Genomic DNA, 20,018 nt, shown 5'->3' with positions numbered 1-20,018 from the left:
TTCTGGAATGCACCCAGAGGTAGCATCGACATATAAAGAAACCAGGGCAGATACTTGCAGATAACCGGACTCATCATTTACATCTAATAACTGATAACAGTCGAGTAAGACCAGAACCAGGAGAGAGGAACACCACTGATGATTAATGGTGTCAAAATGCACACTAAGGTCAAACCACACAATCAACAAGACACAGCCCTGATCAGAGGCCAGTAGCAGGTCATTTACCACTTTAACCAGTGCCGTCTCTGTGCTATTATGAATCCCGACTTGATAAATTGCATGAATGTCATAATCTTGGAGATAAAGACGAGGATTGATCTTGGCCTAGAGTTATACTAGTTATGTAAAAAACCAGTGCTAAGGGAAGAATTTTTTTCTTTTTAATTTTTTTGGAAAAGGTTGAATTGTTCCTGGAATTACCTGTTTGAAGAAACATGTAGGTACAAGAACTAATACACAAGTTGATGATTTGAATGCAGAAATAAGTCAAATTCTTTTACTCTCTCTTATAGAAACAAAAAATTTTATTCGTTGATCTGATATATTTATTTTGTTATCTACAAGGGTTATTTATTAAATCGATTTCAATCACAAGTCTAGATTTTTTTGCCTGGTATTTTTAATTTGGTCATTTGCGGCAAAATGTATGGGTCTTCCCCTAGGGGCCCGCGGTGGTATTGCAGGGGTTCTGCTAATTAATATTTAATCACAAAAACCTTTTGTCCAAAAAAATAATTAATAAAAATTAAATAAAGATGGGTAAAATGATCAAAGATTAAATATTTAATTTAAAAAGTATCATTATTACCTTAAAGTTCTATTAAACTTAAAGCTGTTGCTCATCAAAATGTATAACAGTGCACCTGATTGTGAAGGGAAAAGTTATGAAACTGCAAATCTATTAAAATAAAGGACACCTGATAAATTGTGATCTTAATTGTAAAATATATGTTAGTCATGATGCATACATACAAAAAAAAAGATATAACAAACGTTTTAATATAATATAACTGGCATAATTTGATTATAGTGCTATTGATAAAGTGCTTGTCATTATGAGTCAGCCCTTTTCAATTCTGATTCATTCCTATTAAAAAGCTATAATGGACACAACTGCTGTTCTCTGAGGGTCTTCCTGATATGAAGCTGTTAAATATATAGCTGTTGAGACAAAGGCTACAGTAATTTAAAGAGCAAGAAGCATATTCAGGGGCCAAGCACCCTGCCATGGCAGGCCAATCATGAGGTGTTATGTTTTGATCACAGCTACAGTAGCGTTGGAATTCTCTTAAAGTAGGAGGTCTAGATGAACAAATGGGCAGCAGGGGGTCAAGATAATGTGAACCAAATTTTGTGAATGCTGGACAAAGTCTGGAGGAGGAGTAGCAATTATGTCATTTAGATGTACGCATTATAATCAGGTGGTGCTGATGAGATGTATTGTATAGCTACCAAATTTGTTACAGAATAAATATATGGATTAATTTTATTTTATTTTATTTTGCACCAGGTTCAAAATACCAATTTGAACATGGTTAAAAAATCTAAATTATGACCATAAACATAGTGTACTTACTAATTAGGCCCATATTTGGCCAGACGGTGACACTAGAATGTCTTTTTTACTGGGTACTTTAATGGTGCTGCCACAGAAACCCTGGCCACCTTTGGTGCTTGAACCCTTTATGACTCTTTACATTATTTTACATTCTGTATGTGCCCCAGACTGATCATTTTTGAAACTCTTAGTGATACTCTGACGGCACTGCAAGGATAAGCTCCTTTTCATGCTTTAAGCTTTGCTGCCCTCTACTGTTCTGTAATGGTGGTGTATTCATTGCTATGAAACTCGATTCGCTTCAAAATGTTTACTTATTTTTTTTACTTTCACTTAAAGTTAAAAGTTCATATACACTTAAAAGGTATAGGTCATGCTTCCTCACATTTTCTTTTGTCAATTATTACATTATATTTAAATGATTACAGGTTTATTTTAGGCTTAACTTACTATATCAGAATTCAAGTGAAATTGATCTAACATAATTTAGAAGCTTCTGATTGGCCAGTTTGAAACTCCCAGGGATGAAACTTTAAACGTTTGTCCTAAATGCTGAACTGATTCCCTCACTCCGCCTTCCACTCGCTCACCGCTGGCACCAATATGTATTGTAAATGATGAGATATTCACAATTTTGTTGTTGAGGAAAATTTATTCCGCAATTGTTCAACAGTTTGCAGAATTTTATTTATTTATTTTTTTGCAGATTGCCCATCTTCAACTTCTAGAGACTCTCTGAAGACAGAGAGTTTTTTATACCCGGCTGCTACTGACGTTTTGCCTCATTAGTTTTGCTAATTAGCAAAATGTGGGCCTGATCTCCAACAACAACGAGACGGCCTACCTACAGGAGGTTAAAAACCTGGAGAGATGGTGCCAGGAGAACGACCTTCTCCTGAACGTCAGCAAGACTAAGGAGTTAATCATGGACTTCAGCACGAAGCAGTAGCGGTCATACCAACCGCTAAACATCAGCGGGACCCCAGTGGAGAGAGTGGACAGTTTCCGGTACCTAGGTGTTCACATCACACAGGACCTGTCTTGGTCCTGTCACACTAACACCCTGGTGAAGAAGGCCCGGGCAGCGTCTGTACCATCTGAGACGCTTAAGGGACTTTAAACTTCCCTCTCAGGTGCTAAAGACTTTCCACACCTGCACCATTGAGAGCGTTCTGACTGGTAGCATCACTTCCTGGGAACAATTGGAGGAGTGTAGAAATGTGGATGTGTGGGAGAACTTAGAAGTTAAAGTTTTTAAAGTTCTGACTTTTGAATTTGCGGTCCCTTGTCGTATATAACAGTCATTGGAATAGCATGATCTGAGGATTTGCTCTGCTGTTGTATTTGCTAGCCTCATGAATTCTGGGTAATTGGAATGATAGTCCATGAACAACAAATTAGTCTTTGTTTTTTAAGTCCATTCCATCCTTTCTCTATGGTTCCATTGGTTTGTCATGTGATTTCATGGGCTCTTCTGTTTGCTGGCATATGGCATACTGTAATGGAGCATTCAATCTTCTCCCAGTGGTTTCTTTGATATTGCTAAGAGAGGCTTTATGATCTGTCTCTAGGATCACCGGTCTTCCATAAATATATTAATTAAATCTCTCACAGCTGAACACTGCACTTAGAGTCTCTTTTTCAATTTGTGCATTGTTTCTTTCCGCAGATGTCATCGTGCGGGATGAATATGTGACCGGATGCCACTAGGTGTCATGCTGCTGGAGTAAAACGGCTCCTAAACCAGATTTCGATGCATCTGTAGAGACTTTTTATTGGCTTAACGTAAAGAATTTTAGGACAGGATCTTTAGTCAAACTGCCCTTCAACCACATCCTGTGGTCCTGTGTTTGCTGACAGATTTGGGACAAACTTTCCCCAAGTAGTTTACTAACCCAAAGGCTCTCTGCAGGTCTCTTGGTTCCGGCTTTTCTTCGATTGCTTGGATTTTTTTCCCATGTCCGGCTGTACCCCTTCTTCAGACAGAAATTTTTTTCGCACTGAACTGACACTTGTTTTTATTCAGTTTAAACCCTGTTCTTTGTACTTGTTTTAGGACCCTGCGAAGTCTTGTATCGTGCTCCTCCTTAGTCCCAAACTACCACGTCATCAATGAAAACTCCCACTATTTATTCCATCAAAAAGCTGCTGCACTGATTCACCCAGAATCAGCTGTGTGTCCTGAGCCATTGTAGTAGACTGTTGATATTAATTACAGCCCAAATCCATAATTTCCGATCAAATCCAATAGTTAAGTTGATCACAACTCGATTTTCTACCATCTTGACAGTATGACAGTAGTGTTTTAAGGCCAGTAGGTGTCAGCATTGTCTCATATATCATGGGTCTCATTTAGAAAGTAAAATCTTTCTGAATATCTCTTATGTGCCATTACTGCAACAAGACCCACTTGTAGGTTTATCATTAATGCTGATTTATTTGGATTTAGGTCTATTGACTTTTCCAGTCTAAAAACCATTCACTTTCCCCCTGACAAGGTCCTTTGTTTTTTTTGCCAGGATTTTTTTGGTAATCGATGAAATTCCTCCACATTAGATAAAAAAAAAACTTTCCTGTAGACTTTTGAATTTATTCTGCTGCCATCATCATGACTTTCATCTTTTATTTAAGATTATAATATATTTATGATTTAAGCTACAGTAGCTCCAGAAGCTCCCATGCAAAGTTGTTTGTCTTGGTCGACCCACATTTCATGTTTGGTTGTTAGTACACCAGGGCTTTCATTTTTCAGGACAAATTGCATTTCTTGACTATTCCTAATGCTTGTGCAATGCTCAGCTTTAAATTCTCCTAAAGATATCTCTGTGGTCTTAATACTGGTTTATTTATTTTAACACCAGATACAAATATGAAACCATATTGCACTCTATGGACAAAAGTGTATAAGCTTTTTGCACATTTTATTCCACATTTAGTACCTGAGATGTTTTCAAGCTTAAAAATCCAATCACTTTTTTTTTTTTTTTTTAAACAGTTATATTCTGGTTGTATTCCAGAATATAACTGTCTATAATGTAACTAGAATAGAACTGTCATTCCTACTGCCAATGTGTACCTGTGCAAATGGGTTTTGTAAATTGGTCTTTAGTTTGTTTTAGAAAATGTGTGTTCATGAGACTATTGTTCAAAAAAACACAACAATCCTTGAGGTTTATTTTGAAAAGACTTACCATGAGCACAGAATGATAAATATGCAGAACAGAAGAACAACCTATTATAAACAATAGCTGTAAGCATGCAAGCATTTGGATGATTGGTTTTGTTTTTCTGTTCCTCATCAACTTATCCATCCATCCAGTGGTTTAGGTTTTGGGTAACTGATCGAAAGGTAAGTTTGTCCCTGATGAACAAGCCGGTGGCGACTGTGGTGAAGGAAAAACTTCCTGAGACGGCATAAGCAAGAAACCTTGAGAGGAACCAGACTCAAGAGGGAACCTCATCCTCATCTGGGTTGCACCGAATGTCCATTTATTACAGATAAACGATGATGGTGATTAGAGAGAGAGAGAGAGAGAGAGAGAGAGAGAGAGAGAGAGAAGAGAGAGAGAGAGAGAGAGAGAGAGAGAGAGAGAGAGAGAGAGAAAGAGAGAGAGAGAGAGAGAGAGAGAGAGAGAGGGAGAGAGAGAGAGAGAGAGAAAGGAGGGGTGACAGGAAGACAAGGATATGGATTATTATGTGTCCATATTGTTGTATGAAAGTTGAAGACACTGTGACCAGAAGGTAACACCGAATATGCAAAGATCTATCTATCTATCTATCTATCTATCTATCTATCTATCTATCTATCTATCTATCTATCTATCTATCTATCTATCTATCTATCTATCTATCTATCCATCCATCCATCCATCCATCCATCCATCCATCCATCCATCCATCCATCCATCCATCCATCCATCTATCTATCTATCTATCTATACAATATTGATCAAAGTTGGATGTACTGTATCTGGATGGATACTTTTACATTTTACAGTAGAAAAGTCAAATCTGTACTATGGCCGGCGTGATTAGCATTCCCTATTCCCCCCGACATCTTTTGTGATGCATTTCACATAATTCTTTGGTTTGTTTTTTCTGTAATTTTTTCTCGTACCCTTCACTGAATTTCTTCTGCTGCCTTCATCCAAACAATTCGTTAGCTGGCTCCCAAAGCTGCCATGCAAGTTTTTCTTGGCCAACCTGCTTGATGTTGAGGTGTTAGTACATGAGCGCAGGATTTTATTGTCTTCACTATGCCTAATGCTTGTCAAGTGGCTTGAGGCGGCTTGCTTTTCTCTCATTGACACCTCTGTGGGCTTTATGCTAGTTTAGTGATTTTAAGAAATGCAAATGTTTTCATAGGCAAAACCCAACTGCACAATATAAACAAAAGTTCAGTGGCACCTGACACTAGGATTTGTATGTTCAATTCAATTCATTTTTATTTGTATAGCGCTTTTAACAATGAACATTGTTTCAAAGCAGCTTTACACAGATAATGTGGTGATTAAAAGTGAATATGTTATTTATAAGTGTAAGTTGGTCCCTGATAAGCAAGCAGGTGGTGACTGTGGTGAAGAAAAAACTCCTCGAGATGGCATAAGGAAGAAACCTTGAGAGGAACCAGACTCAAGAGGGAACCCATCCTCATCTGGGTTGCACCAAATGTCCATTTGTAGCAGATATACGATGTTGCGGGGTACAGTGAAGATGATCAGAAGCGAAAAGTAGTCCTGAGTCAGTGTAGCAGACTGTTGACATTAACTACAATCCAATCCATCTTCAAAGCTCCCGTTCTTTCTCTGGAATTTCATGGAACCACCCAAGGCGTTGATGAGAACTGTCCCAAGCTGCAAAGAGTGGCCTCCATTCGAAGACTGGAAGACTGTGTGTTCTGAACGTTCTATTTAACAGCCCCCAGTTGCTATTATAATAACCTTTTGGATAGATGTTTCACTAGATCTTGGAGTTTCTTTGTGAGAAATTCTGGGGATTCATTCAGCCACAAGGGTGTTAGTAAAGCCAGGTGGAAATATCGGGAAGGGTGCAGTCAGCATTTCAATTAATTCCAAAGGTGTTCACTAGGGTTGAGGACAGAGCTTTATAGCAGACCATTCAAGATCTTTCACTCCAACCCATGTAAAGCATATGTTCCTAAAACAAACTTTGAAAGATCACATATGAGATGATTTTTTAAACCAGAATGTGTGAAATAACCCAGAATATGTTTCAGATTTTTGATTCTTTAAAGTTGCCACATGACGAAGTCACCTGAAATGGTTTTCCAACAATCCTAAAGAGTTCCCAGAGTTGTTGAGTGCTTGTTGTTTGCTTTTTCTTCACCCACCACTCCAACTCATCCTAAACCATTTGAACTGGATTTAGATCTGGTGATTGTGGATCTGATGTAGCACTCCATCACTCTCTTACTTAGACAAATAGCGCTTACATATCCTAGAGGTGTGTTTGGGGTCATTGTCCTGTTGGAAAACATATGATTATCTCACTAAGTGCAAACCAGATGAGATGGCATCGGTCACGGTGGTTAGAAAATTCACAAATTTGGACTCATCAGACCAAAGATTCAAAGTAATGGTTTCTTTGTTCAATTTGACCATGAAGGCCTGACTCACTCAGTCTCCTCTAAACAGTGGATGTAAAAATATGTCTGTTGAAATATTGGTGGTTCCTGAGGCTGGTAATTCTAATATACTGTATTTATCCTCTGCAGCAGAGGTAGCTCTTGGTGTTCTTTTCCTAGGACTGTTTTTGTTTGTTGGTTTTAAATACTGCCCTTAAAGATTTTTTTTTGACTGACATATTTCTTAAGTAATGATGGAGTGTTGTTTAGTTAACTGTATTTTTAGCCATAATATTTATTTGTACAGTAGTTGTAGCAACACTAATAGGGCTATTGACTGTGTACTCACCCTTTTCTCTGCACAATTCATCTAAAGCACATACATGAATTTGTGACAAGACAGACATGTAAATCGAAAACCGTTCCAGGTGACTACCTTGTGAATCTGATGAGAGAATGCCATAAATGTGGCAAGCTGTCATTAAAGCTGAATGTAGCTGTACTTTGGAAAATATCGAATATTCTTAGCAGATTTTATTGTTCAATTCACCAGTGGTGGGCCGTGCATTTGGTACCTGGGCCTTCAGTGAGGACGTACCCGACTTAATCCACCCCTCAATTACACCACTATCACGTCACAATTATAGAAACCATCAATACTTTACAAAAATGCAATATAACAACACGTGGCATTACAGAGAGGGTGATGCATATGGAGGGTGAAAACCATTTTACTAAAGCAAGAAATCCACTTAAGACTCCAAACCTCTACACTACAAACGCAACTGTGCACCTACAACATCTGGAGCAGTTCAGAATCATTATTTATCTAATAACATGACAAAAACATAAAAATGTAAATAAAATACAACCTACTTTCCAGAGATGGAGACTCATGGGGCTGTAATCCAGTGGTACCGCTCATATTCACTGGTCAGGAAGTGAAGAACAAACCCTTTCCCAGGCAGAGACACGCTAGCTAGCTTCAGGGTTGGCCGACCTCCTCATTATGTCTAGCTTTTCTTCAAAATGTTTTGCTCTATCTGTATTGAAGGTTCATGAGACTCACCGTTGACCTATTTTGGAAAACTGGTGGATTATTGGTTGATCTGATGCCGTACACTCTCCTTTATTAGTGACATTCAAGATTCATCTGCACAATTTATCAATTTAAGAAACATTTACAAAAAATAGTTGAATAGAAATTTTCGATGACTGTATTGATTCTGACAACTGGTTTAACCATCACAATGAACTGATGCGGAGATGTTTTGGGGGTTAAGACTATTTAGGTGAAACCAGTATAATATATATTGATAATGTAGGGAACAGCAGACACTTGTACACAATCGATTAAATGAATGTACAAAAGCGTTCGCAATTTGATCAAAGCAACGAGAAATGTTCTTATGATGTACATAAGTGACAAAATGATGTGGGGGTTAAACAAGTAGTTTTGATAATTTCATTTCTGATCTGAGAAATGCTCCAAAGCAACTGAGAAAAACTGTAATACAGTGGAAACATTTAAAAACAACAAATCTCTTTGACACATCGGAATGTTCTTTCACAATGACAGACTTAAGAAAACAATCTGCTGGAAGGGTTTTTGTTTTCTTTTGTCTATTTAAAACTCTAATGCTTGCATGTAACTCTCATCTCAATCAAGCACATCATGACAAAGTCTTATTATATGAGGGCTTTTGGATGTCAAATAAACAAAAAACCCTGCAATGTCAACATGAAATGCCACTGATGCAGAAGAAAGAAAGAAAGAAAGAAAGAAAGAAAGAAAGAAAGAAAGAAAGAAAAAAGAAAGAAAGAGAGTAGTCCTGTGATCTGCTTTTAATAAAAAATTCTGTCAATTCCAAGTTATAAATAAAACCACTTTTGTATTTTGAATCCATTTCATAAATCATAAAGTGTAAATTTTACTTGTGTTCGAGTAAAAAATCTTTAAAAAGATTTCTAGATACATAATAATACACTGATAATAAATAAATAATAGTAATAAATATAGTTATAAACCTCCTAACAGTAAACTTTACAGTATGTAAATACAGTAAGTTTACAGTTTTTAAATTGCAAATGCAAAAAAAAGTAGTTTGTTGGTTTCTTTTCCTAATTTGATAAAAGTTCATTTGTTAAAAATTTGCCTTTTGTTTGTTTGCAAGTCAGTTAATAAAATTTGTACTTGAACTTGATAGAATGATGAATATGCAAACCAAAATAATTTGTAATATACATGTAGATGTGCAAGCATTTCGATGTGGATCATAGCTTCTTTTCCTGTTCCTTATACATTTGGTTTTTTTTCTATATAAGTACGAATACTAATTGGAGGCACACAATTATAAATATACCATGTCTTTAGATGCGGATGCATTCAATTTTCCATTCATTCGAAATACAAGAACCAAAATTTGTTCCAGGATGAAAACGATTTGCTATACACTTTACTGTAACTAGCATAATTAGCATTCTCACCTCATATATACCTCACTTGGTTAATAAGAACAGAGCAAAGCCAATGAGGCTTTAAAACCACAATGCTGGCATGTTGACCCATGGAAATGACAATGAAAGATTTGCCAATTTTTTATTTTTTTTTTTATCTTTTGAACACTGTGAGCCTCATTTTGTCTGATATTCATCTCCGTTATGCAGCTCGGCATCAATTGAGTCACCACAGATACGTAAAAACTATAAATACACCATATAGACAAAAGTCTATTCTGGCACCTGACTTGTCCAGCCATGTGTGGTTTTCTCCAAAAACTGTTTTTAAAGCATTTGACTGATATTTATCTCAGCTACACAGCTGAGCAGTTGAGTTTTAAAGGCCTTGCTCAAGGCCTGAGAAGTATCACCTTGGGGTGCTGGGGTAAGAACTCACAACCTTCTTGTGAGAAGTCCAACATATTAATCACTGTGGTACCACTGCGACCATTGGGCTACTACAGCGTTGCCTCAAAGTGCCTCGTAATTATACTGAACCTTTATTTGAACTAGGTGTCAGACCGGGACTCATTCTGGGGCCGTCGCAGTTAGAGGTGATGAAGAAATGAGGTGCGGAGAGAGAGGCACGGCGATCAAAATTGTAGGGGGTTATTAGACCAAAGAAAAAAAAGAGAAAAATGCATAGAAAAAAAAATGTATGTCCAAAAAGGAAGAAACCAAACAAGACTGATAATAATAATAGACATGAACTGATAATAATGAACAGACCCAGACAAAGTATCAATTGAAATACAAACATTTTCTAAACAGGAACACAAAGAGAACAGGGACACAGAGGCTACAAACGAAATGAGTCCATGAGGCAGGAAAAAATAGGAAGTTGTGAAATAGCGGCCACTAGCGGCAAAATTGGAAAAATCCTGACACTTGGAGACCAAAACACCAATTTTTTTTTTTTTTGGAGTAAAAGATCTTGAGTAGCCTGCATTAGAGCTCTGATCTCAATCCTATTAAACACCTTTTCGGATGAATGTGAATGCTGATTGCACCCCTGGTCTCTTTATCAACGTCAGCAGATGTTTGATACAGTACACTTTTGTTTAGATACTCTTTTATACGCAACGACTTGCCCTGGTTATAGTGGATTCTTCCATCAAATCCAGGAACTGGGTGTGTGCTGAGGATACACTCTGTGTAGACACTAATAGTAGGTAACCAGAGAACCTTGAGAAAACCAAGCATGGACAGAAGATACATAGAAGTTCTACAACAAATCTTAAAACCCCAATCTGTGAGCTAATCATGCCCTCTCTCCACCCTGTCGTACGCTTTCTCTAAATCCACAAACACACGATGCAACTCCTTCTGACCTTCTCTATACTCCTTCATCAACATTCTCAAAGCAAATAAGGCATCTGTGGTGCTCTTCCTCGGCATGAAACCATACTGTTGCTCACAGATGGTCACCTCTTCTCTCAGCCTGGCTTCAACTACTCTTTCCAATAACTTGATGGTGTGACTGATCAACTTAATTCACCTGTAGTTACTGCAGGTCTGCACATCTCCCTTATTCTTTAAGATCGGTACCAGCACACTCCTTCTCCATTCCTCGGGCATCTTCTCACCTTCCAAAATCTTGTTAAACAACCTGGTTAAGAACTCCACTGCATCTCTCCTAAACATCTCCATGCTTCTACAGGTATGTCATCTGGTCCAACCGACCTTCCACTCTTCATCCTCTTAATCGCTGCTCTCACGTGCTCCTTGCTAATCCTATGCACTTTCTGCTTCACCATCTCCACACCATCCAACCTTCTCTCTCTCTCGTTTTCCTCGTTCATCAGCTGCTCAAAATACTCCCTCCATCTTCTCAACACACTCTCCTCACTAGTCAACACATTTCCATCTCTATCCTTTATTGTTCTAACTTGCAGTACATCCTTCCCAGCTCGGTTTCTCTGCCTGGCCAATCGCTACAAATCGTTTTTTCCTTCCTTACTGTCCATCCTCTCATACAGCTCCTCATATGCCTTTTCCTTGGCTTTCGCCTCATCCCTCTTCACCTGCTGCCGCATCTCCTTGTACTCCTGCCTACTTTTCTCATCACTCTGTCGATACCACTTCTGTTTCTCCAACCTCTTTCTCCTTATGCTTTTCCTGCGCTTCCTCATCTTTCTCCTTATGCTTTCCTTCCACCACCATCTCTTTGTATTTCTTTCTATTTCCAGATGTCACACCAAGTACCTTTCTGTCTCCCTCATCACTTTTGCAGTTGTTGCCCAATAATCCAGCACCTCTTCACCACCACCGAGCCCCTGTCTGAGCCCCTGTCTGACCTCTTCCCTGGATCTCTCACTACAGTCTTCCTACTTCAGTTTCCACCATCTTATTCTTCTTTCAGTCTTCACTTTTCTCCTCTCTATCTTTACCTCCAAAACCATCCTACAGACTACCATCCGATGCTTTCTAGCTACACTGTCCCCTGCCAACACCTTACAGTCTCCAATCTCCTTCAGGTTGCATCTCCTACATATAACATAGTCCACCTGTGTGCACCTTCCTCCACTTTTATACGTCACACTATGATCCTCCTTCTTCTTAAAATAAGTGTTCACCACTGCCATTTTCATCCTTTTAGCAAAATCCACCACCATCTGCCCTTCCACATTCCTCTCCTTAAGACTATACCGACCCATCACCTCCTCATCACCTCTGTTCCCTTCACCTACATGCCCATTAAACTCTGCCCCAATCACCAATCTTTCATTCTTAGGTACACCATCTACCACTTCATCTAATTCACTCCAGAATATTTCCTTCTCTTCCATTTCACAACCCACATGTGGAGCATAGGCACTGATGACATTTAACATCACCCCTTCAACTTCTAGCTTCACGTTCATCACCCTATCAGAAAACTAATGCTGTTTTACAACATTAATAGGTTTTATTATACAAATTAGAATTTTTCCTTCTTAAATAGCAAACAAGGCTATTTCATGTGTCATACACGTCATGTGGTTTCCAGTGTAGCAGCATGTCAATCATTGTTCTTTTACAATTGTATTGTTGAACATGCTTGAGGTGTTTGAGGGTTTCGGAGCATTTGAGGCTTTGTAATGTATGCATTGTTGTTCAGAACCTGTCCTCAGCTACATTCTTTCTATTCAGTAGAACAATAACTTAGTTCAAGGGCTGAGAAATTAATGTTCTAGACGTAGGCTAGTTTACGACGCTAAGAACGAGCACGGCAGGAGGCAAGAAGTCTGGGGATAATGTGGATGAGACAGAGGAAGTCGGCGACGCTAAAATGAGTCACAACAGAGACATTCCTGATCACCCAAAGTCGTTTTCTGCAATATGACACTTCTTATTAAGGTTTAGCACAGAAACCTTGTCTTGGCTCTAAACTGCCCATTAGTTCTTTCTTTTCATAGGAAAAATTTTACATGAAACTTGTTCGAAAGCATTTCTATTCAACAGAAAACTTACCAGTATGCAGTTTCCTGACTCCAGCAGATAGAGATGGACCTGGCAGTGCAGGTAGATGTTGCTAACAAAGCCGGTGAATGTAAACATCTTGAAGGAGAAGCTGGATGTTGAGACGCCATTCTGCAGCACCATCACTGTGCCGTCAGCAGGATTTGGACACCTGGAGACAGGAAGTGGTTGCTATTTTTTTTTTCATTTAGTTGGAAATGATTATGAAAATTATGGATTTTCTATCTAAAACCTACACATTTTTTTGTCTATTTTTTTCTTCTCTTACTCGCTAATGAGCAGGTCCCAGTGGATGGAATAGTCCATCTGGTTGACGGGTGTGGCCCAGCAACAAGAACGATCTGATTGCTGTCAAACTGATCCACTTCCACAGCTATGTAGATACCATGTAAATACAGGTTTACTTCTAGGGTCACATTGCTCAAGTACGGAACCGGGAATCAGGATACGGGACCATGCTGATTTGGTATGAGTCTTCGGCAGACAGATCCTTAATGATTACCCTGTGAGCAGAAACTTTGCATATTTTTGCACATCCAAGCTATGTTAGGAAGCTGGGATCAAAGTGCAGGGTCAGCCATGATACAGATCCCTTGAGCACAAAAGGTTAAGGGTCTTGCTCAACAGTGGTGATACTGGGGCTTGAACCGTCGACCTTCCGATCCACTGAGCTACCATTTGCCCTAATTGCATATCCCGGCTTTTAAGGAAGCTGGGGTCAGAGTGCAGGGTAAGTCATGGTACGGCACCCCTTAAGCAAAAAGGGTTAAGGGCCCAAAAGTGGCAGCTTGGCGATGTTGGGGCTTGAACCCCAGAGTAGCATCAGTAACCCTGAGCCTCAACCACCACTGCTCTTAAGTAAAACTTTCTTTCGGCTTCTCCCATTAGGGCTCGCCACAGCGGACCATCCACATGTTTTGATTTGGCACGTTTTTACGCAGGATGCCATTACTAATGCAACCCTCCCCATTTATCCGGGCTTGGGACCAGCACTAAGCCTTGTGCAACCCTAATGGCTGGGGTTGGTTCCATGAACAGGGATCGAACCCGGGCCACAGTGGTGAGAGCGCTGCATCCTAACCACTAGACCACCAGGGGACCCCACTGCTCTTAAGTAAATCATATAAATTTAAATGTTTCTTGTCAGAAATTTAAATACAGGCTAAATTTCTACAGTATAGTCAATAGTATAGTATAGTCAATGTATAGTATAGTCATAGTACAATTATTACATCGTTAAATATATATATAGCAGATTTTTCGCGAGTTCGAAAGAACTCTACTCCGGTTCCAAAGAAAAGTCATAAACTATCGAGGTCGCGAGTGTCAAGGTCGCGGGGATAATGGTTCCACTGTATATAGTACACAGTGAATCCTAGCACCACCAAGCTGCCACTGCTAGGCCCTTGAACAAGGCCCTTAACCCTCAACTGCACAGTTGTATGTATGAGATAATTGTAAGATGCTCTGGATGAGGGCATGGATGTTAGAAGTAGATAACGATAAAAACACAAAACTAACTAAACTAACTGAATTTAGTATCGATACTCTCACTGGGTTCCTGAAACCCTGACCTTTCCTGCTTTATGTGGTTCTTTTTCAAACTGTAACCACAGAGCTGGAGGCACAATTTATTATCATTATTAAAAAACTGAAAGATCACGTGCACATACACATAACCAGACCCTTTAATCAATATTTGAAACACCTTTGGCAACAGTTACAACCTTGAGTCTTTTTTGCGTACGATGCAACCCCTCTGCGGTTTCTGTCATCTCTCTTTACAGACACATAAGTAAAACACCATGAATTTTAGTTATGTTTTGGCTTACAGACATAATACATATAAATATAAAAATTAAGCTCAAAATGTCGAGTTTTAAATAAAAAAATTTTCGCAGATGATATAATCAGTATGAAAGTTAAATGTTTTACTGTCAACCATCTGTGTGGAAACATAGCAAAAGGTTACATTTGGAAATTAATTTATAGACTTTCAATTACAAAGTTTTACTTCAATTACAAAGTTTTACTCCTATTCACGAGAATGACTTAATTTCATTAATTTCCTCATCAAAATCATCAACCTGCATTCTCGATCCCTTGCCTACAAGTTTCTTTAAACAGATCATTCCAGAGGTAATTGAACCTGTTTTAAAAATAATAAACTCTTCCATTAGCACTGGTTTTGTACCAAAATCCTTCAAACTGGCAGTTATCCACCCCCTAATTAAGAAACCTGACCTTGACCCATGTCAGCTGTCCAACTACAGACCAATATCAAATCTCCCCTTCATAGCCAAAATTTTGGAAAAGGTTGTAGCACAGCAGTTATGCTCACACCTACTTATGAATAATATTTTTGAAATGTATCAGTCAGGATTTCGGCCTCATCATAGCACAGAGACGGCGCTAGTTAAGGTGGTAAATGACCTGTTATTGGCCTCTGATCAGGGTTTTGTCTCCTTACTTGATTTGCTCGACCTTAGTGCAGCTTTTGACACCATTGATCACACTATACTACTTGCTAGACTTGAGAACGTTGTTGGAATAAAGGGAACGGCTCTCTCTTGGCTCAGGTCTTATTTGACTGATCGCTATCAGTTTGTTGATGTTAATGGTGAGTTCTCCACACTCTCTGAGGTAAAGTTTGGTGTTCCTCAAGGATCTGTCTTAGGCCCTCTGCTTTTCTCTTTATATATGCTGCCTCTTGGAGAAATTATTCATAAACATGGTATTAGATTCCATTGCTATGCTGATGATACACAGCTATATATTTCAGCAAAGCCAGATGAGAGAGATCAGCTTAACAATGTTAAAAAATGTGTAAAGGACATTAGACAGTGGATGCTCGATAACTTTCTTCTGCTAAACTCAGATAAGACGGAAGTACTTTTACTAGGACCACATGCAGCTAGAAGCAAACTTTCCGATTACCTAACATCTCTGGATGGTGTTTCTGTTTCAGCGTGTACGGCTGTCAAAGACCTTGGTGTGATTATTGACTCGAGTCTTTCCTTTGAGGCTCACGTGAATAATATTACCAGGATCGCCTTCTTTCACCTTAGAAATATTGCTAAAATTAGAAATATGATGTCGTTACAGGATGCAGAAAAACTAGTTCATGCTTTTGTTACTTCTAGATTAGACTACTGTAACGCTTTACTGTCTGGGTGTGCGAGTAGGTGCATAAATAAGCTTCAGTTAGTTCAGAATGCAGCAGCAAGAGTCCTCACTAGATCTAGGAAATATGACCACATCACCCCTGTATTAATCAGTCTACACTGGCTCCCAATCAAATCTCGCATTGATTATAAAATTTTACTACTGACATATAAAGCACTTAATGGTCTCGCACCACCGTATCTGAGTGAACTTCTGTACCAGTATGATCCTCCACGCCTACTTAGATCAAAAGGTGCAGGCTATCTGTTGGTTCCTCCAATAATGAAGATTACAGCAGGGGGCAGATCTTTCTCTTATAAAGCCCCGCAGTTATGGAACAGCCTTCCAACCAGTGTTCGGGACTCAGACACAGTCTCAGTGTTCAAGTCGAGGTTGAAAACATATTTATTCAGTCAAGCCTTTAATCAGTAGATTTTTTCTCAGGTAAAGGCTCAGATCTGGAGGGAACATTGATATAGAGTGTTTGGTGAACTGGGATATTTGTACGCTGTCGTCCCCTCACATTCACGTGTTCACTCAGGTTTGTTGATGGTGGTGTGGTGGGCCGTCTCTTATCCCAGAGATCCCTCATGTCTGTGTTGCCTTCTGGTTCTCCCTTTTAGTTATGCTGCTATAGCGAGTCTTGCCGGAGTCCAAACTGCACAGTGACTTTAACTCTCATGCAACAATAGGTACACTTAATAATCCATATCCTTCTCTTCCTGTCACCCTCTTCTCTCTCTCTCTCTCTCTCTCTCTCTCTCTCTCTCTCTCTCTCTCTCTCTCTCTCTCTCTCTCTCTCTCGGTCGAGTTAAACATGCTCCTGAGGCTCCAGTGACCACTGTTCCTGCCCCTCTCCCCCCCGTGGATCTTCCCACTTCATCCAGGCCTGCCTGGATTGGATGTCAACAGTCTCCTACACTGATGTCAACAGTCTCCTACACTGACTCAGAAATACACTTCGCTTTTGATCATCATCACTGCACCCCGCAACATTGTATACCCGCCACAAATGGACATTCGGTGTAACCCAGATGAGGATGGGTTCCCTCTTGAGTCTGGTTCCTCTCAAGGTTTCTTCCTTATGCCATCTCGGGGAGTTTTTCCTTGCCACAGTCGCCAGTCGCCACCGGCTTGCTCATCAGGGACAAACTTACTCATAAAGAACATATTCATTTTTAATCACCGCATTATCTGTGTAAAGCTGCTTTGAGACAATGTTCATTGTTAAAAGCGCTATACAAATAAAAATGAATTGAATTGAATTGAATAGACATCCAGGGGTTGTTACCAACATCTGGTAAAAATGTCGTCAATAGCACCTTAGGAAATATATTTACTGAGAAAAATGGGGACGTGTTCAATACATATTTTACCCGCTTTATTAAGACCTTTTTTAATTGGGGAACATTTTTTTTATTAATTAATAAATAAATAAATAAATAAATAAATAAATAAATAAATAAATAATATTTTAATAATAACCACACTAAGAATAATCTGCTTCAAAGATTTTATTATAAGTGATTAGATGAAAATTTAAGGCAGTATAGAGTATATTCACTTAAATTGTTAACAAACATATCTGAGATTATACGCAGGATATTTCAGATTCGTTACCTGCAGTTCCTACCAACAATATTTGCCTTTATATTGATTAGTTTAAATGCAAAGAAAATATTTGATTACATCTACATCAACCGTGAAGAAATCAGAGACCCATGGTGATTGCGGCCGAGTCGTAGAAATCTGCAGATCGGCGTCTTCTGGCAAGTGCTACATCGCACGGCTAAGATAGAAAACGAGAGAAGATATCACGTGAAACACTAACGTATAACATATTTGCATAAATTCTGAAATCTAGTGGATGGCTATTTTATGTAAGGCTATTTTTGGAAAATTTACCAGTGCACAGTTGCCTGAATCCAGCAGACAGAGATGGACCTGGCAGTGCAGGTAGATGTTGGGAGTGAAGCTGGTAAATGTGAACATCCTGAAGGAGAAGCGGCTGGATGTCGAGATTCCTTTCTGCAACATCGCCACCGTGCCGTCAGCAGGGTTTGGACACCTGGAGATAAAGAGGAAGGAAGGGAGTCTCGTAATTTTTATTATCTATTATAGAAAAGTCACATATTTGTATGCAACCTTTAGGTGTAATGCAGCTTTTCAAGAAAGGGTTCGAAAAAAATTTAAATCTGCATTCAAATCTTTTTCTTACTCGTTAACGATCAGGTCCCAGCGGACGGAATAGTCGCTCTGGTTCACGGGTGTTGCCCAGCAGTTGTCAAGCACAAGGGCGATTTGACTGCTGTCAAACACATCCACTTCCACAGCTATATAGAGCTGCTGGTTCACTTCTAGGGTCACGTTGCCTGAATACGGAATGTAGAAACTGGAATCGGGATACGGGATCATGCTGATCATATATGAGCCCTCGGTAGACAGCTCCTTGCTGACTACACTGTAAAAAAAACAAAAAACAGGATTGAACATCCAAAAGTAAAAAGTTTTTATTAAGAAATAATTAAGAAACAGCAAATTACACTGGTCTACGAATCTTTGGAAAATGATCAACCTCCGCAATTTAGGAAACAGGTAATAAAGGTGCCGGTTGGTATTTTAAAAAAAATATTTCAAGATAAAGATTTATAATTATCTATACACAGGCGAGTATATTTGCCTAGAAGAGATGGAAGGGGCGGGGTCCTGATTAACACGATGCCTTGTATCTTCTCAACAAAGTAAGGTAGAACAATGAAAATGGTACCATATGAAGGTTTATCTACACTTTGAGACTAAAGATTATTACCAAACTGTAATTTCTTTCTTTTCTTTCTATAATTATACAGTTACTTTGGTGGCTTGCGTCATTGGGCAATGTTTCCAAGGAACAGTCGTGTGATTTTTTCCAATTTAGGAAACCAAGATGCCTTGAAACTGTGTTAACAACAGCGATAACTTCTGCTGCATTTGCACCGAGTTTACATTTCGAATGTGCAGAAATGACGGCATTCAACCTATATATTTGGGTGCAAAATAGGGGATATGGACTAATGTTGGGCCCCTAATTATTGTTGAATTGGCTAAACAAGAATACAGAATAAAGATGGAACCAACCGCAACCAAGAATTATAATGGTCTGAAATTGCTGATAGATTTCTACCTTGATAAGGCTTGGATGGCCATCGGCATGGAGATGCTCTGGATGAGTGGATACACACAGGAAAAGGCAATGTTTAGCCCACCAACATGACTGATCACACCCATTCCGTCAGTAGTTCCAACGTTGTTCTTGAAGATGATGTGCGTGCCGTTATTCTATTCGTTGTAAGAAACACAGAAATTACACAAATTAGCTTCAATATTTTATTTTTGTTTGGCATAGAAACTGTGTTTTGTCACGTAAAGAAGAAGTCACATGTGAACATGATCCAGGAATGCATTTTCTGGTTCAAAGTGGAAAACTATTCTGTGGTCATACTAAACTAAATTCTGAAATCCTGACACTCTTGGGCCCTTGAACAAGGCCCTTTACCTTCTGTGCTCTGTGTTGTAATATACATGTGACAAGCAAAAAGCACCCCCCCCCTAAACCACACACTGCTCCTATTACAGTAGCATTGCCTCATAGTCTACTAAAAGAGTCCCAGTGATCAAATGAAAAATACAACAAAGAAGACCAAGGATTGTTGAGCAGCTATAATAGTGTATCAGACAAAAACCCCTCTCACAAAACTTGAACAACTG

At 39.0% G+C, this 20,018-nt stretch overlaps 1 protein-coding gene across 1 annotated transcript; it reads right to left on the bottom strand.

The window, feature by feature from the left end:
• Positions 1-17,800: 17,800 nt before the first annotated feature.
• Positions 17,801-19,457, bottom strand: LOC310734909 (pancreatic secretory granule membrane major glycoprotein GP2-like; the record flags this gene model as incomplete). The annotated part of the gene is made up of 4 exons (XM_083557390.1): positions 17,801-18,060; positions 18,177-18,339; positions 18,490-18,732; positions 19,435-19,457. 4 exons carry the CDS (start codon positions 19,455-19,457, stop codon positions 17,983-17,985), a joined length of 507 nt encoding a protein of 168 aa, XP_083413516.1. The 3' UTR covers positions 17,801-17,982.
• Positions 19,458-20,018: the final 561 nt, after the last annotated feature.

This window comes from Silurus aristotelis (assembly GCF_946808225.1).
Source record: "Silurus aristotelis genome assembly, chromosome: 12".
Classification (NCBI taxonomy): Eukaryota; Metazoa; Chordata; class Actinopteri; order Siluriformes; family Siluridae; genus Silurus; species Silurus aristotelis.
The sequence above is the reverse complement of the archived record's forward strand: the minus strand, read 5'-3'. Positions and strand labels throughout refer to the sequence as shown.